The following is a 25,932-nucleotide window of genomic DNA, read 5'->3' as shown; positions in this document are numbered from 1 at the left end:
ATAAAAATGCAAATGAGTTCATTTATAATGTATAGGTCGCTTTAGGTTTTGAGTTTAAGGCATCTTAAAGTTGGAGTCTTTTTATTTTTTATTTTGTTTTGTTAGGGGAGTGTTCTCTACTGTGCACTCCTGCAACCCACCAATTCGACCGAAAAAGAAGAGGGAACACTCCCCTTGGAGTACCCACATCCTGGGAGCATGGGGAGCGTGGGGGAGCATACCTACTCTCAGGGACAGTGTAATATCCACCTTTGTGATTTTTGTAACTATACTCGACTCTCACAGCATCTCGTTATATTTAATTACAGTCGCTACAGATATAATTGTCAAAACTAATCAAAGTTTAGATGAGTGATATCTTTTAAGTAACCAAGAACCCTAATCATCATAATATTTATTTTCTTTTCATTTCCTCATTTTGCCAACTACGCCGACTTCAAACTTCTTCTTTCCTATGAAATGCGCTCACGCTTCATAGAAAACTATACAAATCCATGTTCCTTGCAATCGAGGGATAGGATGAGTCCAGGATGTTCCTCCAAATATTGCATTGCCAAAATGTTGTTCAAAGGTTTGCTCCAACTATAAAACACTTAAATCACTATACGCTAGATTAGATATGTAAAACAATTTGTCTGCCAATCACCAGTGCTGAATCCCCGAGCTGCGATATTTAATGCCATCTAGACAAGTCTATATCATTGCCAGTATATGGGTTCGGAAGCTCTATTATCTTCTCATTAAGGGGATATTGCTGGAGACTTATGTCATCCAAAAGCTGACCGTGTAGTGTATGTCCTGACTGATATTAATTCTGCGTGCCAAGTATGCTCTAGGAAGGAAGTTAAACTTCATTCTGCTTATAAGAAAAAATGGTTGTCCTACCACCAATCAACCATCTCCAAACGAATGTTAACCAGAAAGTTTTTATTTGTTACTTTAATCTAAAATCAAATACAAAAAAGAAACAAAGAATGGAAATATAGCCCCAATCCTTTCGGTAGTTGACTTCCATATCACAGAACTGGTTTCAAATCCCCTGATTACTAAATGCTGTGAACTTTCTCCCACTTCATTGCACATTAAGAACATTTACCAACACATCAAAAATCACGAAGAAAAGGGCTAGTGGATAACAAAATATGAGAAGATTACATTTTAATTTAATCCGTCACATTATATCTGTCAAATCGCATTTTTGAAAAACAGCCGGCAATATGCTCAACTTCAAAAAAAAATGTCAGCATACTTGACAACTTTTTCTACATGAACCAGGCAAATCTGGACTACCAACCATATAGAGAGGATTCTTCTTGCATTCCCCAATAGAAGCCCAATGAGCACAACTAGAATTTTCATCAATACACTCCCCTGAAACTTGTCTGATAGGAACATCAAATGACCTAACATGTATCCATTTTGTTGCAGACCATTTTTCCCCCTCAATAACGGGGCAGCTACCATGCAGACTTGATGGATCAGTTGTAGCACCTGGACGAAGACTGAAGAAAAGTAGGGCGTCTCCCTTGCTAGGTTTCACTGCATATGACAAAAGGCAGTTAAGTTGCAAGAATTAAAACAATGGCTAATATTAAACACCTTGCTAATGCCAATAAAAGCTACTAAATATCATGAAATGGTAGCTACATCTCAATCAGCTTTTAGGCAATAATACCTGAATATCCACTCTTGCCACATTCTGACCAAGAGTCATCTTTGGGTTGACTGTCCTTTGCCTGAAATGCAACACATTCGTTGGCAACACTTAAATCAGGCTGCAAATACGCTGTATAATTTGAATTTCAAATAAACATCTTGAATTGGTAAATTCGGGTAAACATCTGAACATGATAAGAAAAGCGTACTATTCACTGCAAAGCTACTAACCTCTGAGTTAGGAAAGACAGTCTCACCACCCTTCACAACATCAGATAGATACATTAACACTGTAGCAATCCTATGGCCCCCCATGGCTTGATTAATTTTATCATGGAAAAAATCAAAATGAGGCTCATATTTCTGGCCAAGTTCATAATGCAAAACCTGCATAGCCTCGCCATTTTCTGAATACATTCATTAACAACAGATGGATCCCTTCAGTATATGTAACAAATTTTTACACAAATATTTGTAGCCGGGTCATTTCCAACACATAGACCTCAAAAGAACAAATTCATATAGGTAGTAAAAAGCTCATAACAACATTGACAAGAAATAGCACAGAAGTCATGACCTTTTGGAAGAAAAGTCCAAGCTGCTATCCTATCCTCAATGTTTGCAACAATTTCGTCCTAAGAAGACATACAACGTTCAAACAAGAAGAAAACCTCATCAGAAAACAAGTCTTTAAAGATGGGGGATAAATTTGTTAAAAGTATATACTCTAGCAACTCTAATCTACACGTTTTCCTCTTGGATACATCCTTTATATCTGTTTTTCCATTTTATTAATAAATGTACTGCTCTGCATCAAATACAGATTTCAAAATCTATTCATAGAAATAACAACTACAAGTATTCTGTGCATACTTTACATTCATGCCACTCGTTTAGAAGAATAAATATAATAGTATTACTTCAAAAGGACTGTTTACAGAATTTGCAATTGATTGAGCACGAGTAAAACATTTATTACATTCTAAAAATTCAGGTGTTAACTTGTAAGTCATAATCCCTGGATTAAGCACAAAACCTGTAGAGTTATGAAATACACTGCAATCTCTGTGATACTCTAAACTGAAGCAGATGACCCATCTAATGAAGGGATACTAACCAGCAACGGGCACTCCCACTTATAATGGGTAGAGGCAGGAAGGAAATGCCACCAAGAAATGAGCAAAATCAATTTAAACAAAACCTAAACAATAAGACTAGTGTAAAATCTAAAACATATTGCCTAGTCACCTGAGCTTTATTCAAAAACATTCCTGAGCTTGTTCTGATCTCACTCTGAACACTTTTTCCCGATTCATTGTCTGCAACCATAGATTTCTGTAACTTGTCCCTTGCCTGCAGTTATTTAAAATACTAAACAATAAGAAAAAATCTTGACCGATTAAATAAATGGAAGTTTCTTCCACATGCAATAAATTATTTAAAATACTAAACAATAAGAAAAAAGCTTAACCAATGAAAGAAATTGAGGTTTCTCCCACATGCAATAAATCGGAAAAGGTCACTTGCCAAGAACATAAGATGGTCACACTCTGCATCTGTAAGAAAATTCTTGTACAAAAAAGCCCTGCATGCAGGCAAAAAAAAGTCTCAAGAACATCAATAAACAAAATCAACTGGAACATATAAAATGTAGTAAAAAAATTCCTGCTGATCTACACTATAGCTTTTCTAAACGTGATATGTTTAGAGTTACTGGCCTGGGACGCCAAGACAACTGAATAACTCGGGTTGGGTCAAAGCCATAGGTTGGACCAGTTTGTAATATGGAAAATTCCGATGCATCCTTTGTAGTTCTCAATGGCATTCTGTACCTGCAAAATGACATGATGTTTATGAAACCAATTTTTTATTTCATCCTGAACCTTCAGAAAATAGACAGAAATCAGAACAGAACCCACTAAACAAATGCCATAATAAAACACAATGTACACCAATTAGTAAATATATAATTACTAACTGGAATTTCAATAGGCTAATAATCAAACCCAGGACCCACCTCATTGGCAGGCACCCTTTCCAGTTGATTTTCAAGGTGTGGATTGCTATTTCCTTTGTCAAAAAGGCAGAAAACAGCACAAAACCCCAGTAAATGAATGCCGTAACAAAACACTCAATTGAAAACTGAACAGGCTAGGAATCAAGCCGAAGACGTACCCTGCCTTGGGCACCCATGGGCCATACCAATTCAACTTCAAAGTTTGGATTGTTATTTCTTTCACAAAAAAGGCAGAAACCAGCGCAAAACACCAGAAACAAAATACCATAATAAAACACCCCATGTACATTGTATACCAATTAGTAAATATATTTGATTATTCAAAATTGAACAAGCCAGGAATTGAACCCAGGACTTGCCCCACAGCCAGCAGACACCCTTATGGTTTGCCAGTTCTATATCAAGGTATGGATTGCAGTCTCCAACAATCCACCCCCTTTCCCCACCAGCTAAAGAACCACTTTGACTGAGGCCTTGTAGCTGGAACGAACAAAGTTCGCTCTTCAAGTTAAATACTCCAGAAGACTTGGAATATGTAGATCTCCATTGAAGACACAAGAATATATATTAAAATGTATGAGTAAGATGATTTATTGAGAGTGACGAGCCTGCCTATATACTAGGCAGGTGCCTCTTCATGGAAGGTCATGTCCCATTTAGACATGCCTCTTCACCACTAATTACTAATTAACTAATCATTATTACAATTATCATCATTATTTATATTCAATATATTTTATTCATAACATTGCCTTCCCCTTCAAAAAGCTTTGTCCTCAAAGCTTGCTGATGAAAAGGCTTGATCTCTTTTTCTGTTTCGAATGTCTTCTCGTCTTAGAACTGTCATCTTCGTTGATACAAGTTGATATGATCCTCTAAGTGATAAACAAAAATGTCGCACTGAGAAGGGATCAGACCATCCTAAATTAATCTTCTATGGAATCTTGTGGTGACTGAAAACTTGTGATGAATTGTTATCACATGAATGGATTGCACTGACATTAGTATTCTTCAGAACATCAGTTTGTTGTTTCTGTTCTGAATGGTACAGATACGTAGCTTGATTGAGTTGTCTACTCTCATGATTCGGATGTCGATAGGGAATTCTTTTGGTTTGACTTTCCCTTATTAGGTGTGTGGCAATTTTTTGATTTTCTTCTGGTACTGCGGTTGTTGAGTTAGGTACAAAATCTTCATTCAGAATTTTTATTATTTGAATTGCAACATGTGAGTGTATTTTTCCTTCAACTGACTTATCCTCTTCTTGAGTTGTGGTATTGACTGGTTCGGTATTCGTTCCTTTATCTTCAACTAGAGTTGTTACGACTGGCAACTTCGATACTTCCTCTTGAATATAATGTTCTAACTTGTCTTTTAATGACTTCTTGTCCTTTTTAAGCTTCTTAATTTGTGTCAATAGTTTTTCACCATGGTCTTTAAGCCAAGAAACTTCTTCATTTTTTTCAGCAGTGATCTTGTCAACTTCTCTTTGCATATTTTGTAGTACTTTTTTACCTTCTTGAAAAATTACTTTTGAGATATCTAGTATGTCTTCTGGTATTACTGAATTCGGCTTCACTGTAACATCTTGTAGCGTTATTTTTTTCTTTTTGTAAGAAAATGTCAAAAACTTCTTCTTCGTATTCAAGATGAAGGAACCTAGGGTTGCCATCCAGGGTGAACCTAAAATAATGTCACCTTGATCGCTCCATAGGTTTTGAACTGAGAATTGTGATATGAATGTATAATCTCCAATGTTTAATTGTAAATTGGTTATTTCATATTTTTTGTTGTTATAACAGTCTAATTTTTTTATTATATTTGACTTGGGAATCACTAATTGGTTTGCGATTTTAGGTTTTATGTAATTTTTATCTTCGGCTAGCGAGATAGCGATAGTAACATATTTTCCCGCAATAGACCCTTTAATTCTAAATAGCACTGAAGCATAGTTATATTTAGTTTCTGGGAATCTTCCGGCCTTCATTTCCGTATTAGGCTCCATTTTGCTTCTTTAAAATGAACTTATGTTTTTTTGGCTGAAATATTTGTAAATTATGAAATATGTGACTGCACTACGAACGCATTGTACGATTTGCAAGAGGCTGCAGTTCACGGCTACATTGTGGCTGCCGCTGTGAAGAATGGAACGAATGGTAAGGGATACGCTGCGTTGGTCAAAGTGTGACTAGCGGCGAGGATGAACGACAGGACAGTGAAGGGCATTGGACAGCAGACGCACAGCGGATTAGTGGGACAGTGGAGGGCGTTGGACAGGAGACGTGACACCGGATCAGTTGGGAAGGGACGTGGCGTTGTTGTGTTGCAGGAAGGGCAGTGTCGTGAGTGTGCACAATGGAGCAGAAATGGCCCACGGCTCTTGTCGGCAACTAGCGGTTGTGGTTCCCCTAGCAATGGCAGGAGTTTTGCCCGACTATCAAAGTGGAATGTGACTGCCGTTTCGTTTTTTTTTCACTCGACAACGATTTTTTTTTGTAGATATGGTTTTTTTATGTTTTTTTTCTTTCTTAGTTTGTAAATTTTTTTTATTATATTTTTTTATAAGTTTTTTTTTACTTCTCTTTCTTTTCTATATTTTTTTTTTGATTTTCTATTTCAACTTATATATATATATATATATTCTTTCAAAATGGCCAATGGCTTGAAGTTAACCCTGGAGAACCTCCAAAAGTCTCTTGTGGCTAAAAGCCTTAATTCCAACGGTAGCATACGAAGGTTTGATGGCCAAAGGCCTGGTGATCAGCAAACCTGGCTTTGATACCAAATGGAACAAACAAAGTTCGCTCTTGAAGTTAAATACTCCAGAAGACTTGGAATATGTAGATCTCCATTGAAGATACAAGAATATATATTAAAATGTATGAGTAAGATGATACAATTGAGAGTGAGGGGCCTGCTTATATACTAGGCAAGTGCCTCTTCATGGAAGATCGTGTCCCATTTAGACATGCCTCTTCAACGCTAATTATTAATTAGCTAATCATTATTACAATTATCATCATTATTTATATTTAATATATTTTATTCATAACAGTAGCCAATACCAATTAACAGTAAGAAAAGATCTAATACCATGTTGAAAATTGGACATGCTAGCAATCAAACCTAGGACCTTCCCCTAGCTGGTGAGATGCTCTACCACCAAACCATGTAATTCTTACATGATGGGTATTCATATTGACACAATGTCAAGGTTTGGACTGTTTTCTCCAACATTGACACAATACATAAATATGCACCTTTGGAAAAAGGTTACATATAATAAAGGGCAAGAACATGAATTCTTATCATAGTTACGATGTTCAAATGGACCCCAAACCTTTATTGAGCATTGGATAATCCAATGATCCTCGTGTGTTTCACAACATGTGCTTAACCGCCTCTCGAAGATCCGTTAACTCTAACAATGTGTCTGTTTACTAACACCTGTGGGTTTTGGTGTAATAGCAATCATGATTCCATCAAGTGGTATCAGATCCAAAGGTCTCGAGTTTGAAACACCCCCGGTTTGCACTGGGGGAAGATTTTTGGGCATTAGTTAATCCAGTGTTCCCCGTGTGTTTTGCGACGTGTGCTTACCCGCCTCTTGATGATCTGTTTACTCTGGCAATACATTTGTTTACTAACTCCTGCGTGTTTTGGTGTCACAACAATTGTAATTCTATCAACGTTTCAAATCAGCCAAGGCCAAACCTCTGAATCTTTCCTTCTTGAAAAGGAAACAAGAGGATAAAACATTAAAAAACCATATAAAAGTAGAGATTAAAAAAAAAAAAAAAAATTGAGAAGTACATACCATATCTATAAATGTATATCATTTTTTAAATTACTTCAATATATGTTTCAACTTTCAGTGCTTTTCTGTAATTATTTAAATTTTTGAGTAATATGTATTTTATATGCCATAGTTCTGAACCTTTCTAATTTTATATGGAAGAGCTTGCATTTGTGACTCGTGATGACCCCCCTCCAGGCTGCTCTAAGCTTTGGTTGATCTCTTCTTGACATAAATATTATGATTCCCAAACCCTTTTATATGTTTCTATTTGAAATTATGGCGTTTCTCTTTCTTTTATCCCAGCGCTGAAGATTTTATCAAGGACACCGATATTAATTTCTTTATCACAACTTGTAAGAACAAAGATAAGTCTCTACCAAACTTTAGAGGTTATTCTTGGCTTCCAACCTACAAGTCGAAGATCCAGCACATACAATATCTATAAATGTATATCATTTTTTAATTACTTGGGTATATGTTTCAGTGCTTTTCTCTCATTATTTAAATTTCTGAGTAATATGTATTTTTATATGCCATATTTCAAAACCTTTCTAATTTTATATGGAAATCTTGCATTTGCGAATTGTGATGACCCCCCTTCAAGCTGCTCTAAGCCTTGGCTGATCTCTTCTTGATATTTAGTGTCAGATCTCCAAACCCTTTTATATGTTTCTATTTAAATTGTGAAGTTTCTCTTTTCTTTTCTCCTAGCTCTGAAGATGTTATCAAGGACACTGATATTAATTTCATTATCAAAACTCGTAAGAAAGAAGATAAACCTCTACCAAACTTTACAGGTTACTATTGGCTTTCAGCCTACAGGTTGAAGATCCGGAATAGTTGTAAAGGATGTGGTGGTATAGCTTGCTTGTTCAAGGATTGCTTGAGACATATTGTTCTTTTAGAAGATTCTAAATTCTAACTCCAATGCTAGATTCCTGAGAATAAACCTGGATTGGAGCCAAATGAAAGCTTTTATTGTCGTTTGTTACTTTCCACACACATACTCATCTTACACTTTGGTTGCCACGAGAGACTCTTATATGGATCTTAATCATTATATTAATGTCGAAATTATTGGTGGTGGGTTTTGGTAAACCATTAAGGAAAACCCTATGTGAGTGAACAAGACTTCAATCACTCGCTACTACAAGCCCTACATCCTCGAACATGGTTGTGAGGAAGGCCTGTAACCAAGCTAGAGCCATGCCAAGGTTAGCAGCTTCAAAGGTTTTCAATGAGAGCACGTCGAAGTTAGCTACACCCCTGTGATTAGAACTGAAGATCAGCCACAATAACATTTGAGGAATCGCAACACTGGAAAAATCTTGCTCAAGCAAGTCTCCCAGATCTAGGGTGGCCTTAGTCCGGTTGTTATAATTGGGCTAATGCTCAACACAAGCCTTCAGGTGTGGGAGAGGGCCATTGTGGCCTTTCGAGTCTTTGTGAGGTCCCTCTAAGGGAAAACACTTTGTTTCCATGTGAAATCCTTTAATTTGGCTCCTATTTAAAAAAAAAAACAGATACAACAAATGGAAGGGATTCCTCGAAGACCTCAAAGGTTGCTCTCCGCAAGAAAGCAACTCCATGATAGTTTCTTTCTCTTGGACAATGGCATCAGCAATGATGCTACTATGCATCTAGTTTTGAAACTTCTTGGGGGAGCCTAAGGTGCCAATGCACCCACCTCTTCTCAGCCTTGCTCATTCAAGGATATGGTGAAGCCTAGGTTTTTTGGTCCGTCAAAGGTAAAGAAGCCTCTCAGTCCTGCCTTCAAAATGGGGAATTTGAAGACATTGCAATGCTGGAAGTGTTGGATGCAAAGGTTTATGCTTATGATACTTTGTATCGAACAGATGCCATCATTTATTGTTTCAATTCGCTTTGACCCTTTGTAGCCAGACTTCGCGAGTGGCTAAACCAAACATGAAATTCTAGTTGCGAACTCCTAAGGGTCACTTCACTGTAACTTTTGAAGTCACAAAGGATCACCAAAAAGTGCTTAATGGACCCCTAGTTCTAGGGAAGTGCAAGTCTAACCTTTAAATCTTAGTTCCTCAAGTTTGACCTACTCACTGTGACTATCACAACAACTCTGATTTGGGTCAAACTTCCAAACCTTCTTCTTCACTTGTGGGCTACAAATTTCCTTGCAAATGTTGGGAACTCATTGGGTCGATTTATTGAAGTTGATGGAATTCAAATCACTTAAGGGCTTGTCACCTTTTCCCATATATGTCTAAATATCAACTTCAATTGTGGTTTACCAAATAAGATGTTCGTAGAATGGGTTGATCTCACTTTTACTTAGTTGTTAGAATATGAAAATAAAGCATTCAAATGTACATTATCCCAATAGAGTGGTCACTTCCAAGAGGCCTAACTATCTGTTGAGAATTCAATAGGGCAGCGAGTATGTTAATTCCCTTAACTTGATTATTGTTTGTGTTACCTTTTTACTTATTAGGTTTGTTCCTTATTATTACAGGGTGTGATACATAAACCAGCTACCAAAACAATAAGAACAATGACAGTATATAGGCTGCAAGCCAGGGCCAAAACCCCTCCTCTTGAGGGGAAAACCCGTAAATCTCCTCTTCTTATAGATTCTTCAATTGACGAATACCATGACCTAGTGACTCAAACAAATACCCTCCAAGATCAAGATCAACTCGGCCTCCTGCTGCAATGACTTCGACCTCCTACTGTAGATCTGAAATTCTGTCTCACGGCAACTGCTGTTGCTCCTCCTAGAGACTTTGATCTCCCTCAAATAGCCTTCTCTTCTTCTTCGCTTGCCTTCCCTTGAGACTTAGGGCTAGTGAGGTGCCCTAAGTGACCTTCGCTTGCCTTTCCTTCTCTCTTTCCTTCAAGATCGAACTAGAGATAGACCCAGCGCAGAAACCCTAACTTCGACTTCACAAGAGAGATAGATCTAGCCCAAGCACTTCGACTTCTTCAACTTTCTCTTCTTTGTACCCTCTTCTTCGACTTCTTTCTTCCTCTTCTTCGCATAGAGAATGAGATGAGTGAGTGTGTCTAATGGAGGACGAGTTCCTCTCTATATATAGGCTCTTCTAAGGGTGGATGTGGCTCTTCATGTAGGCCGACTTGATAGCTCCTTAGGCTCACTTGATCTTGGAGGTATTTCGACACTTTAAAGACAAAAATAAATTTTTCTTTACAAGATAATCCTTCTTGCCCTGGCATCCATCTTGTTATGTTGAGCCGACCACTAAGGATCTGTGGGTGCGACTGGGACATTATCAACAAAATCCCAAATCCCTTGTTCCTCCAGCACCATTGCTATCCTTTCACACCACGAACAAAAGTTGGATGCACCATCTAGTTTATCTTCAAAGCTGAGACCTTGATATGCCATATTGCCAAATTAGATTGTTGAATACAAATTGCACTGGTAAAATCAATGTGCACTGCTTAGAACTCTAACAGCCAAATCGATCTAGTATCTTGCTCCCTTTGAATCATACAAACTGCTCCTAAAGATAAAAACTATGCTTGGTCTTCAATCAAAGACTGTGCTCTGATACCATATTAGATTTCCTTAAAACTCAGTAAATTGATTTGTAATTTTCTAAGTGTAAAAACCCAGAAATATAAACAACTGATATTCTGAAAACTTAAATCACAAACATATTGAGTTTTCTAACATTTATAATGGAAAAAAAAAATCTGAAGACAAACACAAAACCATAGAACACAAGATATAACGAGGAAACCCCAACACCAAGGAAAACCTGCAAAGCTTTGTGTTTTTATTATTCTTCTGCAGCAAAAGATTTTCTTCTGAGAATTACAAGGGAGAAACTTCCCAAATTATCACAATAAAACAATCGATCTCCCTGCACCTAAATCGATCTCCCTTCCTACGCACTAGATTTGTGAAACTACTATGCAGATCAGCAATTCGGCCCACACGTGCAAGCACACTTCCTCTCTCTTGTGCACACAAGCGAATGGAATACTACATTGGGCTGTAAGAGCTCGACACTCGATTTCTTCTGCTTGGATGCTGAGTTCTGCAATCTACTGAAATCCTCGCTCTTGCTTCATTGCTCTCTCACATTTGTTTGTGCTCAACTGACTTGTCATCCACTCGCTCTATCCCCTCTTATAATTTCGGCCTCAACCCTAATCTCCTTCTCAACGACTGAGATTAAAATTGTGATCAATGGTCGAGTTTAAATCATAATTTATCTTAGAAACTTTTACTTTTTCCTAAGTCTAACTTTAGGATATAGTTAAATAGATTAATATTCTACTAAAGCGATAGTCCTCTGTGTTCGCCAACTAGTCTTAGCACTTAGACAAGCAAAACACTTCTTCTATACTCCAATCAACAATATAAATGCAAACTCCTATAACAAACAAGGAACTTATTAATGACTCATGAGTCATCCATTGTTCCTATAGCAACTTTGTCTCTTCATTGTTTCAGGATATTCTCAGCAATGGCTCATCTAATGTTCATGTTGCTAAGGATGAAGCTCTTGTCAATAGCTCATCTAGTCCTCATGTTGTAGATGACTTCTCACCTATCCCAAATGCTGTTGATAGTTCAATTCCATAATTTGATGATATAAATGGAGACACATTAAATGATTCCCTAGCATTGGTTACCCTTCTTTCAGATAGGTCAAGACCTATACCTAAGTGGGTCACCTCCACTCTTGTTGATACAACATAGTTTCTTGCTAGTCCTCAAATTCAGGATACTCTCAGCAATGGCTCATCTAATGTTCATGTTGCTAAGGATGAAGCTCTTGTCAATAGCTCATCTAGTCCTCATGTTGTAGATGACTTCTCACCTATCCCAAATGTTGTTGATAGTTCAATTCCATAATTTGATGATATAAATGGAGACACATTAAATGATTCCCTAGCATTGGTTACCCTTCTTTCAGATAGGTCAAGACCTATACCTAAGTGGGTCACCTCCACTCTTGTTGATACAACATAGTTTCTTGCTAGTCCATCCACATGCTATCAAGAGGAATCTCCTCCAACTCAAGCCCTTCTTGCTCAAATTGCTAATTGTTTTCTGGACAAATCTAGGGCAACAGAGTTTCTTGTTGGTCATTTGAACACTATGAGGAGGAATCTTCACCACCATGAGCCATATCTCAATTTTCTAAGACCCCGACCGAACTACAACAACTCCCACCTAAGTCTCTCTAAGGCTCAATCTCAATTGCTGATGATATTGTTGGCTTTATGAAGAAGAAATATGCGAGTTCAAGGGGTTGATATGGCCCTCTACTCAACATTAAGGGGGAAAATATTTTGTAATCTTGTCTTGTAATGACTTCTCTCTATAGCACCCTATTCAACTCAAGGGTGAGTAGAGTTATTAGTGTAATTTGAACTTGTGGGTGCAACCCCTTTATATGTGTATTATTATGTATTTTGCTTTTATAGCTAAGGCCATATTTTATTTCATCTATTGTAATACTAGGTTTGTGGTTAAGGCCAACCAAGTCAAGTTTGACATGTATGTTCAATAAGAAGCCTCTTGGGGTATGTGCCCTTGTTATGTGAACATATAACCCCTCCTGTAAGGATGCCTCACTTTAGTTGTGCATTTATACATTATTCAAGCTTTCATTTGTATCATCTAATCTTATGATCGTCTTTATCTATCATACAACTTGTGATAAGTCTAAAGGCACTTATATTTGGCATTTTTCTATTGTTACTAGCATTTTGTATCAAGCACACTTGTGCTTGGCTTTTGTAGTATCTCACTAGAGCACTAGACCTATCTCCCTCTAGCACACTTGTGAGGAGGTTGTTCCAAATTTGGGTGAGATTTGATTTCATTGATTATTTTGTTGACCCTTGTACATCTCAATAATCATTAAGTTTTTAACAATAGGTGATATCCTTTTAGTGGGATATTTTAATGCCAAGACTGCAATCTACAATGTGAGGTTCATGACTTCCTTTGTCAGCTTCAAATTCAACATCATCATTATGAATTGGATCAGACTTCCACTATATTAGTTGCCAAGCCATAATGTAAGCATTTAATCAATTTGGGTGAGTACCACAACATGTTGATTTTACATGGTATCTATAACTTTTTCCACTCTTTTGGTTTCACGGGTTTCCCTTATGTAGGTGGCTCCATTGTTGTGGATTATGTTATTTCTCATCACCTTGTTATTCATCACATCCAAGATTTTGCGGTCCCTCTTTCCATCCCTTGCCTAATCATGCCCTTCTTTTCTTCCAACTCAAATTCCCTTGCACACTTCTAGTGGTTTCTCCTCCCAACCCTTCACCTCCCCTCCTGTCTAAAATGAAAGTTTACCTCTTGGAAACCTATACTATTGTGTTGTTAGAACTTCCAGCTTCTCTAAAGGAAAATGGATGGTAGCATTGAAAAATTATCCTCATTGTGTTTGCTCTTCTCTATTCAACCCCTCATGTATCCCTTTTCCCCATTTTGCTTGGTTGGATGATAATTGCAAAAGCCCTAAAAGACTTGTCCTCTCTACCATCCTTTTCCACTCCCATACTGTTGTGGAGGCCCCAAGTATTTATTATTTACATCTTAGAAAAATGAAATGACAATTCCTTTTTAGTGAAACGAAATAGCTTATCAAAATGATTAGATGTGTCGCTAAATCTCTTTGGAATACCTTCTCCCCTAACAAGAATACTTCTTTGATCTTTGATCCCAATATCTGGTTTGACTATGGTTCGCCCCTTTATGATATCACCCAACAAATTCCCATTTCTATCCACCCTCATCTTGTATGTTAATTTCCTTTGGTAAGCATAATACCAATAAAGTCAATGACATTGAACACCTCAACAATAAATTTTCAAACATAAACCTAACATTTTAGATGCCCATATCATTGACCTCTTCAATCATGATCTCTTAGATTTTTTCTCTTCCTAGAATTCCAATACTATTCATACCAATTTCAAAGTTATAAAATGTTGTAATCCCAGTAAGTATGGTACCATTATCGTTAATCATGCTTTAGCAAGTTGTTCACTATCATCATGTTAGATGAGTACATTCCAAATTCATTAAGAACAAGAGATACCAGGAAAATATCATGTTAGTTTTGGATGAAATTATTGAAATATAAATGATATCTTAACTTGTGAAGCCATTGTAGAAGAAGAAAAGATAGGCAAAAAGGAAAATCCATTTTTAATTTGTCAATTTTCGGAATGAATTTGATATCAACCCTAGATATGCTTTACTTCAAAGACTAGAGGACTTGGTCTTTCATATGTGATCATTTCTCTTGTTGCTACTCTATACAAAACGGTTCTACTACAAAAATACACAACACTATTAATGTTAAACAAGGTTGCCCCCTATCTCGCACTCTTTTTGGCTCATGTATAGACAAGTTGGAGACATTGCTTATCCAAAATTTGGGGCCAAATGAAGGTTGTAATCTCTTCAATGTTACTATTGTCATCATGTTTTTGGTAGACGATAGATAATCCTTTGGTCTCATACCATTGAAGGTCTCCAAGGAAATTAGGTATTCTTAGTGACTTGTATGAAAACCATGTAATCTAAGTTAACCTCAAAAACATTAATGTTATGCCCTTTTATGTTTCCAAAAAATGATTCTTTTAACAGTCATGTTTGTTACAAAGGAAAGTTAGTAGATGTTACCACATTTTCTAGTTGTCTAGGTGTGTTTCTCCCTAAACTAACATTTAGTATGGCCTTCACTTCACAAAGTTGAATTAATAATGGTTGGGTTGCTCTAGCCTCTCAAGAGAGATAGTATCATCCTTGGATTTAGGATGCCCAGTCTAAGACCAACCTTCTCAACAAGGTTGTATCCCTGATTTTACTATATGACTTCAATATTCAGTGTATCAAGCTTTGATAATAGAAGCTTACTTCCATGCTCTCCAAAATCATTCGATATAAGAACTTTTCCCCATGTTATTATTTTTGTGGAGTTAAGGGTTTATCCCCTATCACCAAGGCATTGGTGCGCGTTATTGCCTACTTACAATGATGCCCTTGCTTAATTTTAATTTTAGTAAGCAAGGGTATCCCTCTCTTGCACTATAGTCTTCTATGCATCTAGCCAAGCAATGCCAATGACACATGGTTTGCAAAGGTTATACTCTTTTGCACTCTTTTCGGTTGGATATTGAAAAACCATCCAATATCTCTTTTGGGTTGGATATTGAAAAACCATCCATCCAATAACTATGGAGGAGGTTCACAAAGCATGTTTGAGGTGTACTTGAATTTCACCAAGAGAAATGCCCTCTCCTAAAATTATTACTATACTTGTCTACTAGTTAAGAATGATTCTCTCATCACTTTGAGTTATCATAAGTGCCAATTGCCTCATAGCCTTTGTTTTCATCATGAGCAATTCAAGGTTTGTTCTCACCAATGAGGATGGACAGTGTTCATCACATACCTCATGATAAGCATATATGTAAGTTAGGTAATAGAAAGCTCGAATAGGAAGAATGCTTCATTTTCCCACATTTATCCTCTTATGAGATTCGTGGTAGATATTATTGCCTATTTAGAGATCCTCACACTTTGTGATTCTATAATCAGTATGAGGACTAAAGGTGTGTTGCACTTTTCATTAGCAAGCGTACTCAATTCTGAAGGAAGTTGATATATAACCTTAGATTGAACTTTGTCCAAGATCCCTATGTGGCTAAGGTTCATGGATGGAGAATGATAGATGATTTAATATGTTGAACCTAATTTGATTTAATATTAATGTCCATGAGGAATGGTCACAATCGAGAGAAAACATACAAAAAGATAAAGGGGGTAGCTAACGTGAATCCAAAAAGATGGAAGAAAGAATACAAAGAGTTGGCTTGAGAAGAGTTAGAGAAAGATGAGAAGAGAAGATACAACACTGAATTGGAGAGAGAAGAAGGGGGCTCGAAAGACACAAGGTTGAGGAAAGGGTAACTCGATGCATGAAGCACTCTCTACAAAGGCTCAATGGAGATGAACATCACACATGGCCTTGCTTGTCAAAGGCACCATTTCCATGAAGTGAACCCCAAGTCATACCATTATCATTCACACTTACACCTTCAATTGCTTGTCAAAGGCACCATTTCCATGAAGTGAACCCCAAGTCATACCATTATCATTCACACTTACACCTTCAATGGTTTCTTGGGAAATACCTTAATTCCAAGGTACCAACACACCTAATAGGGTTCTATGATGGTCTTCCCATACCTAAACTTGGAAAATTACATAAAGTCATGAGCTACTGTGAAGTTTGAAGATGATACTAATGTGATCTACTTGGTAGCTTTAACATTATTTATGTTACAATGACTCTTATATACATGTTGGTTAGTCTCCCTTATCCTTGTAGCCCCTACATGTTGATGTTTGCACATCCATGGTCATTGATGATCCGCCACACATCATCAAGGACGTTGCATACCATTGGACAGTGTTGGGGCCTTGAGATGACATGATGACCCTACCTTTGATGATGAACATTGCACCCTTGATGATGGACATTGGACCTTCATTGATGAGCTTTAGGCTTATGGAGACCATGTCACCCCTAGTTAACATTGCACCCAGTAGAGGACATTGGGCCTTCTCATGATGACATGGCATTTGACAATGGTATATCTCTTTGAAGAGGTCGTGGAGCCATTGGCCTCGATGATGCCATGCTCTTGCTTGAGGACATTGCATCTATGATGGGACATTGCACCTTTATGATGATATATCACTATACTTGTGTCGACCTAGCATGATGTATGATGATTTGGCACTTTTTTATGATGAGACGTGACTTTTAATTGAGACGTTGCACCTTTCAGTAAAGAGACATGACTTTGGAAGAATTATTACACTACTTTGGAGGAGACATTATGGTCATTTGCTCCCTTTCCCCGCGTGTGATTGTTATGGAGCTTTTATTGAAGATGACTTAATGATTGAACATTTTTTCTTCATTGTAGAGTTATTTTTATTTGATTTAATAATTGTTACCTGCTCAGATGAACATTGTAGGAAATGAAGACTCCATTGCCTAATGGACAAGGCGTCTATAAAAAAAATTGAAGATTGGAAGTCCAACAATTTACTCTTCAAGTACTTTACTTCAAGCATCTATGTTTATGAACACTCTCTTGGCATTGGTCTCATTGGTCATAAGTACTTCATTCATTTGCTTATCATTATTACATCCATTGTTTGTGAATGCATATGATGTGTATGGTCATCATCTACATTATTTGAAGTATATGTTGTAATTTATTTTTGGTGGATTGTATCTTGTGTAATTTCATTTAACTCCTAGAACTTGATTTAGTTTAGCTTAACTTAATCGAGCCTTAGTTTTTTTGTCTCATAGGGTCCACCCCCCTTGGCTTCACTAGGAATTAGCCTAGACAGAGAAGTTGAGATTTGAGTGACAACTACTCAACTCGAGACTTGCCCCAAGGCCACACCAAGTGGAATTAAATATTTTCTCCATGTTAGCCCGGGTGTGGATTTAAGCACAACATATGAAGAATTGTGCCATAGAGCTTATTGAGAAAGGACTCCAACCCAACAATGATGGATTATCATAGAAGATCATCACACCCCTCTATAATGTTGAGTTGGGATCATTAGAAGCCATACCACTCAAGAAGAAACCCTTCACAATCAATATTAGGATTGATTGGGCTATAAAGGGTCTTCCAATGGGTAAACTCATATTTGTCAGGCAAAGGTAAGTTGGTTGAAATAAGGGCTTCTGGCAAGGTCAACTCTGACAAGTTAAAAGGACAAGGAAGTCAATAGCATTGATAAGAGTAGTAATAGCCCATTTGGGCAAAGATGGAAATCATGATGCCATAGAATCATCATCATCATAGAAGGTATGATCATTGAACCAGATCACGCCAAAAGTAGAGGGGTTACCATTCACACATCTAGAGGTACAAGGCCCATCACTAATTTGCACATTTGGAGAAAGGTCATTCCTAGGTTACTCAACTGAACAGGAATTGACACTAGTTTGCTCATTAAAGAAGGCTCATTGCTAAACTATTCATCAAAAGAAGGCTTTTTCATGAGAGGAAGGCTCATTGCTAAACTATTTATCAAGAAAAGGCTCATTATTGGGTTGCATATCCTTGTTAAAAGAGGGAAGGCTAAAAGTGACCTCCAAAATAGGAGAGGATCCAAATGAAGAAATAGACTGACGAGTCCCCAAAGAAGAGCTCAAAAAGGTACCCATGGGTGCATTAAGACTCAATGAAGATGTGGTGTGGTCCATTACAATAATCTGAGATTCATTAACTAAACTATGCTAAAGAAGAAGAGGCATGCTCCATGGAGGCATGCTCATAATCATCACTAGAATTGTCACTGGAAAGAAGCAATGGAAGAGATCCTAGTGGGCCATGAGGAACAAGCTCATCAAAGATAGCCTCATGATGCTTAGTCACATATTGAGTGATGGGGTTGTAAAGACGATACCCTCCTTGAAAAAGCCTTAACGTAGCCAACCATATTCTTATGAGAAGTATATTGAATAGGTGATATAGCATGCCTTCCATGAGGTAGAAGGGCTACGAAACTACTCCAAAAATCCTACGAGCTGAAATATAGGGCTTCTGCCCATGTAAGCGCTCATAAGGAGTCATACCAAAGACAACATGACTAGGTGTGTAGTCAAAGATAATATTGTGCAAGCAACCACTTCATAAAAAGGAAGCTTCATGTTCCGAGAGTGAAGCATACAGTCGGCCATTTCCATGATAGCCCTATTCTTCCCCTCAACCCCACCATTGAGCTAAGGAGTATAAGGGATAGTTTGCTACCAAGAGATGACTTGAGAGTGAAGAAATTGATGGAAGGCATTACCAATGTATTCGCCTCCCCCACCAAACCCAAAACACTTGATCTTCTACTTACATTGAGGTTCAACAAGGTTTTTGAACTCGGAAAATTTAACACACACATCATCCATGAATTTAATGGCGTAGACCCATAGAAACTGATAAAAATTCTCAATAAAGGTGAGGAAGTACATGGCTTCCCCAAGAGAAGTGGACATGGGACCAAAAATATCATTATGTATTAACTCAAGGGGTTTAGAGACCTAGCTTGATTTGTCCTTTGGAAAGGACTCTCAATGATATTTACTTGTCAAATATCCCTCGCAAACTCCATTAAGAGGGTTGATTAGTGGGAGGCCTTTAGCAAGGACAACTCATGTGCCTTGAGTATCCATAGTTGGTGTGACTAAGATGAAAATGTCATAGCTAATTGTCATTATTTGCATTGGCCACCATTGCAATGAATTTATTCGAAGTTGGAGGTGGGGCAAGCTTCCCCAACTTGTACATACATTCAAATTCATCACAATATCCCAAAGCAACAACTTTGAAGTTGTCATTAATGTCTTTAAACACCCATCTATCTAGCCAAAACTCCACCTTTTATTAGTGTAGTAAATAGAGAGAATATTTGGTCCCACTCTAAGAACATGGAGAACATCCTTGCACTATCCATTATTTATTTGAATAGCATCACAACCAAAGAGTCAGAAAGTTGAGCAATCAACCATCATTGTTAGTCACCCACTCACTTTTATGTTGATCATCATAATAAAAGAGTAATCAAAGAGGAGGTGTTGATGCTTCCTTGTATGTCTAGTGGCACCAAAATCTGTTATTCATTCTTGGGTAGAAATGGAGGACCATAGAACAGTGTTCACAACGAAGTCTGCAAAATCACTAGCCATGTCTTCAAAGAGATCAACACTGCCAACTATTTGTTGAGCAATATCTTCAATCTTTTCAAGACACAGGTAACATTTTTTGAATAGGTGTCCCTCCCTATGTCAATACAAGCATAATGGTCTCTTCTTTTGGAAAACTTGGAAGTGTCCTTTGAAGAATCATGTAAACACGGGGAGGTAGTAGCCTTAGGGTAGGCATGTTTCAAGTGGAGATAGATCACTCACATTCCTTAGGGTCACTTGATGCTGGAAAGATTACAAAAAACATCTTCCAAAGCAAGAGACGCCAATAAAAGGCGAAATGCTATAAAAAATTGTAGCAATATTTTTAAATGCAAGAGAGAAGAAATTAAGAACAACACTAATATACTTACAATTTATTAACACCACTTGTAAGAATGTCTACTTTCAAGCTCTTGAACCTAATATTGTACTCTCAGCAGTAGAAAAAATATGCCATTTTGAGGTGAGTGGTGTTCACTGCAACAAACAAGGTATGGAAGTAATCTCAAATATACTTTACACTTTTGTTGTCTGTTGTGTGCTGGACAAGATGAGTATCTGCATACAGAGTGATTAGTGCCAGAGATATATCCTTCTTCAAATGTATGAGATCGTCGCAAACATCAATTGTAATGGGATGTGGCTTCTCCAAAAACATCCCTAAACCTTTAGTGCAAAGTAGGGTTATCATTTGAACAACCCATAAATGATAGTTAGCATTTTGAAGGTGGGGACAAAGCCATTCTCCATTTAATGATGTCATAATACTAAGGCAGATTTATAGTGACTTGTAGTTGAAATAAGGAGATAAAAAGTGTGTCATCTTTACAAACAACTCAAAACCACATCAATTTCCTTAAATCACCAAAAAACTAAGAAAATTTTCCAAATGGGGGTGTGCTAGTGAAGATAAGAGTATAGAAATCATAAGGACTACTTGTCGTCCAAAATAGTGAGTTGAAAACCTTAATTTCAAGTTTGAAAATAGTTTTAAAGGGTGTTGGACATAAGAAGAAGAATCCACACTAGCTTCTTTTTTTTACAACGTGGTGAATCGGTAATTGCCAAACCTAATCTAAGGAAGACCCAGGATCAATTCTCACATCTGCCACTATAACACCAAGAGCAACAACCTACAAGCCAAATATACTAATTTCTTATGATTTTGGCAAGGGCCGAGACTCACGCTAACGAGGGAGCCTACTCCTTGAGCCACACACCATAGCAGGACAATATACTCAATGTGATTTGAACCCTAACCTCGTGGGTTTCACCCAACAAACCCAACCGTCTCACCACACATCACTGTATTAGAATCCACACTAGCTTTAATACCATTAGAAACCACACAACAAAGGACCTACAATGAGTTATCCACCAAACCCTAATCCAATAAGATAAGCAATGTTGAAATAGAACAATACCTAGATGGCGAATAGAAGATAGATAAGATGCCCTTGGGATTATGAACATTTCACTTGACTAAGATGATTAAAATTGAGGTGATTAGTGTGTAATTACACCAATCACTAAGGGTTTAGGATGCTAACTCTCAAAGGAAGAATAGGTTAACCATAGGATAAAATATAATAAAGTGTAATAATACGTGTAACGATCCACAACTACCTGTTTGCCAACCCATTATTGGACTCAAATTCCCACATAGTGAGCTTGCACATGGCCACAAGTGAACATCAACCAAGATATCACATGTATACCTCCACAAAGTTTGTTTCTTTTTTTAGGGAAGCAATGATTGAGATAGTCGATAGTGCCTTGCTAGTTACAACATATTGGGGTTGCAGAAAGGAAAAGCACCTCTATTTTCTTAGACTGCTAAAGTATATTATCCATAACATGGATTTTCCCATGTATCTTGAGGTGGAGGCTTGTAATACGAGAGTGTATACTTCAACAGGTAATCTCACAAGATCTTGAAGGACGAGACAATAAAGAAGTCATTCACTAGCATGAAACCAAAGGTATCACATTTCCAGGTATTTAGTTGTCAAAATTACATTCATGTCCCTAAGGAGAAGAGGGCTAACCAGGAACCATCAAATATCACAAAGTACTTTTTGTTGGATATAATGAAACTTCCAAAGCTTACAAGAGATACATTCTAGCACAATGGGAGACTATATTGAGTTGAGATGTGAAGTTTGATGAGGACGTGTGGTTCTCAAGATCACAGGTATCTCCTGCAATGATTGAAGGGAATGAGAAGGTTATTATTCTAAAACCTAATACAGAGGTAAAAGAATGATCAAATCCAAATATGAGCAAGAAAACCCAATGGAAGGACACGTCCTTATCCTCTACTTCATCACACAAGAAAACAAGATGTCTTTCTTAGCCAATGTAAGATGCACAAGAGCATATATGAGCGCTAGATATTCAATGTGGGCAAGTATCTCCTATGAGATATGCTAACCATGTTGCATTGATTTCTTCAATTGCTAAACATTCCAGTTATTCAAAGAAGGTGCGGTGTGATGCCATGGTGGAGGAGAGTGATGTTTAGGAGACATTTCCTTTTGGGGGTCAATAATAATACATTCTAAGACTACAACAAATTCAGATTTGCAAAAGGCAAGTTCAATCAAAATTGAAAGGGAGAAGATTGGTGTTGGTGAAAACACTTTTCATCACAAAGACGAAGTGTTGACTTTCAGATTGCTCCAAAATTGTTTAAACCATGCTAGGGGTGCACTTCATGCAGTGTGGGATGCATGGTGAAATACTATCCCCTTGTTGTATCTTATATTTTTTTGGTTTATTGACATTTGCAGAGATTACTATAGATGGATACTTGTCCTTGGGATATCTACTATAGGAGGGGCACTTCTTACGAAGGTAGTTAACTTATGTGGTATTGATATCTTCTATATGGTATACAAGTTGAGGAGGATGGAACCTTGGCATAAAATGTGGAGCAATCTTATGGAGGAGCGATAGGCACTAGGAGGAAGGGTGTTCGGCCCTAAGAGCATCGAAATCACAAGGCACACTCTAGGAGAGTTAAGCACTTGTCTTGAGGGTGTCTTACTTAGAGGATGTACCAATTGGAGTTTGTCGATGACCATTTCTATCAATCAACTTCCCTTTTTAGATACTCCATAGATGCTCCAGGTCACATCCTAACATTCAAGGTCAAATCCTACCCTCTAAAAAAGATCTGAGGGATAGTTTTATTTTCAAACCCGAGTACACATGCAAGCATTGGATGCATGCTCTCAAAAAATCCCTCAGTCAATTTAGAGTGGGATCCTACCAAATCCAAGTCCAAAGAAATCACCGCATTCCCTGCCCTGAGAGGAATTGCCAACTCTGCCACCATTAACATATGAGTCAAAGGAGCAACTCATTTTCAAAATCCTAGTCTACAATGAGATTAGAGGGTAGTTTCACTACCTCTATATGGCATCAACAGGCTCCCTCTCCACCTTTTGCTATCCAAACCAGATATGTTGGCTCTTTTGCAAAGGGATGTTCTAGAGAACGAACTGAGGATACCACACGGTCCTCCCCAACTAGATCTTATCAAGAGGGATTACTTCTTCCTAATTGTTACATCCATTAGTAACAACAAACAACAAACCAATGACCAAACCACTTCAAATTCTAGACTTCTTCTCAACCCCCTTCCTCGACGAGTCAATTGGTTTCGCCAAGAACTTTGAGGAGCTCTCATTGTAGATTTCAGTACAGATCCCAACAAACAAACTAGATTTAGGAAGTCCTTTATTCACTCTACATATAATACTATTCTCCAAGTTTATCTACGCAGCCACTCTTCCATTCAAGGATTCTTCCCCTCGACCATGGATATTAGTAGTAGTGAACCGCATCAATCCAAAACTCCTTCTAGGATTTCACGAATAGACCCCTCAACCCTATATATTTATCAAACCACCTCATTAGGCAATGCATTGGTCTCCTCATACGAATCTATGGCTCAGATTGAAAGCTAGGTCATTGGGAGCTTAATTTGAAGAAAACTTCATTTTCTCCTTTTTGGTCCTTTTATGAGATTCATGGTAGACCTTACTACCTACTTAAAGATCCTCAAACTTTGAGATCCTTGATTGAATATGAAGACTAGAGATGTGTTTCACCTTTCAATACCGAGCTGACTCAATTTTGGAAGAGGTTGTTCGATAACCTCAGATCAAGCTTTGTCGAGGACCTCTTGTCTTATTACTCCATTATTCAAGGAAATGGCAAACGACGTATGGATCTTGTCGGCTCTCAGAGGAGCACTCGGTGTCGGGTCTCTTCTATTTGGCATCAGATCTCTTCTACAGTTCCAAGATCAAATTCCATTCAGAGTAGAGATTCATTGTAGAGTATTATTCACTTTTTCTTGATCTCAAATGTTACCATAGGGCACCCTTCAAAAGACTCTAGCCGAGTTCAATCTAACATCTTGTATCTCGGTATATTTTTCCTTCTCATCTTTCTCCAGCTCCTTCTCAAGCCAACTCGTGCTGTTCTTACTTCCCTCTTTTCGTAGTTGCTTTAGCCGCCTCCTCCATCTTTTTTAATGTCTTCTTTATCCAGTCCCATTGACCAGAAGATCTTGGACATTAAAATTACATCAAATCAAATCAAGTTGAACCTGCTAACTATGATTCTTACACAATGGTTTTTGAAATGTTCAAATGCAGAGGGACAAAACATGGCAAGTCCTTTATGAATTTATCAATTGTTCTGACTAATAGTTTGACCATTTGGTATGCAGGTTTCAGTTAATTGTGCATTATTTGCAGCAGACAAGAACAATCAACTCTCCAAAATTGCAAATTGAGCGAATAAAAAACGGGCTAGCAATACAACGAACAAGATCATGGCATTGAAGAAAAAACACCCACCAGACAGAGAGATATTAGTTTACAAATCATAACAGAAACCCTAGATTAGATTCACCTAATTTATGATAAAACATCACCGTAAAACACACACACAAACAATCTTAAATTGATCCAGGCAGAGAATTGAGCAGAAGATATTCTTACGTTTCACCAACCCGCCCTGGGAGATCCATTGCGGAGTCAGCCACTCGTCCATAGAATGCCAGCAGAACTATTGAAAGTGCTACCAATGGCGCCATGGGCATTCGGAATTTCTTCGTTCCCAGCATAAAGAAAATTTTACGTCCTGTGAAATTCAGTCTGTTAAGCACCCAAATGCAGCAACGAGAGCTTTGAATGGACACCAATCCTGTCTGCTCTCGACGGAATCAAAACCCCAGAATCGCATACACGCGTATAGACATTTATCGATTTATTAATGATAGAGTTAAGTCCTCAGTCACGGGATGAAGACACCATGGAAATGGTCGGACGTGTCAAACTTTTGTATTGAAATTAGAAGGTAGCGCGTGAGATGGCCGGCATTTTCTCTCCGGTTTTAATAATGCCGGTGGTTTTTACACGGTGGATTGCCCGCGGTTTTGATATTCCGGATTTGGTGTGTCCTATTTCCAGTGTAGTTGTTATTTCTGTGGATAAAGCAGGTGCACATATTTATGCGGGTGCTCGTAAATTTGGGTGATACCCCCGGAATCAAGGTGGAGTTGAATTAGATTTAACTTTGGTGGAATTATCTATGTGATGTCCGAAGATTTTTTAAAGTATTTTTCATATGTTTGTATATAAATAAAATAAAAATTAAGCTAGTTTACTTATTGG

The 25,932-nt window shown here is 37.7% G+C and overlaps 1 protein-coding gene across 1 annotated transcript; it reads right to left on the bottom strand.

The window, feature by feature from the left end:
- Nucleotides 1-1,133: 1,133 nt before the first annotated feature.
- On the bottom strand, nt 1,134-25,610 carry LOC149229364 (putative prolyl 4-hydroxylase 6). The gene is made up of 8 exons (XM_089378576.1): nt 25,258-25,610; nt 3,375-3,488; nt 3,175-3,241; nt 2,905-3,000; nt 2,234-2,291; nt 1,888-2,063; nt 1,676-1,736; nt 1,134-1,539 (listed from the first exon to the last, which is right to left on the bottom strand). The coding sequence occupies exons 1-8, from the start codon at nt 25,380-25,382 to the stop codon at nt 1,241-1,243; spliced, it is 996 nt and encodes a 331-aa protein (XP_089234702.1). The 5' UTR covers nt 25,383-25,610; the 3' UTR covers nt 1,134-1,240.
- Between the last annotated feature and the right edge of the window lie 322 nt (nt 25,611-25,932).

This window comes from Pinus tabuliformis, chromosome J (assembly GCF_031772625.1).
Source record: "Pinus tabuliformis cultivar Carrire ecotype Pingquan chromosome J, CPIR1, whole genome shotgun sequence".
NCBI lineage: Eukaryota > Viridiplantae > Streptophyta > Pinopsida > Pinales > Pinaceae > Pinus > Pinus tabuliformis.
This window is presented reverse-complemented; position numbering and strand designations above follow the sequence as displayed.

Excerpts from the sequence above, each read along its gene's own strand:
- LOC149229364 (XM_089378576.1), bottom strand. The coding sequence starts at position 25,382 with ATGCTGGGAACGAAGAAATTCCGAATGCCCATGGCGCCATTGGTAGCA. Across the intron at positions 3,242-3,374 it reads CAGTTGTCTTGGCGTCCCAG|GGCTTTTTTGTACAAGAATT; the intron begins GCCAGTAACTCT and ends GCCTGCATGCAG. Across the intron at positions 1,737-1,887 it reads CTGTCTTTCCTAACTCAGAG|GCAAAGGACAGTCAACCCAA; the intron begins GTTAGTAGCTTT and ends GTTGCATTTCAG.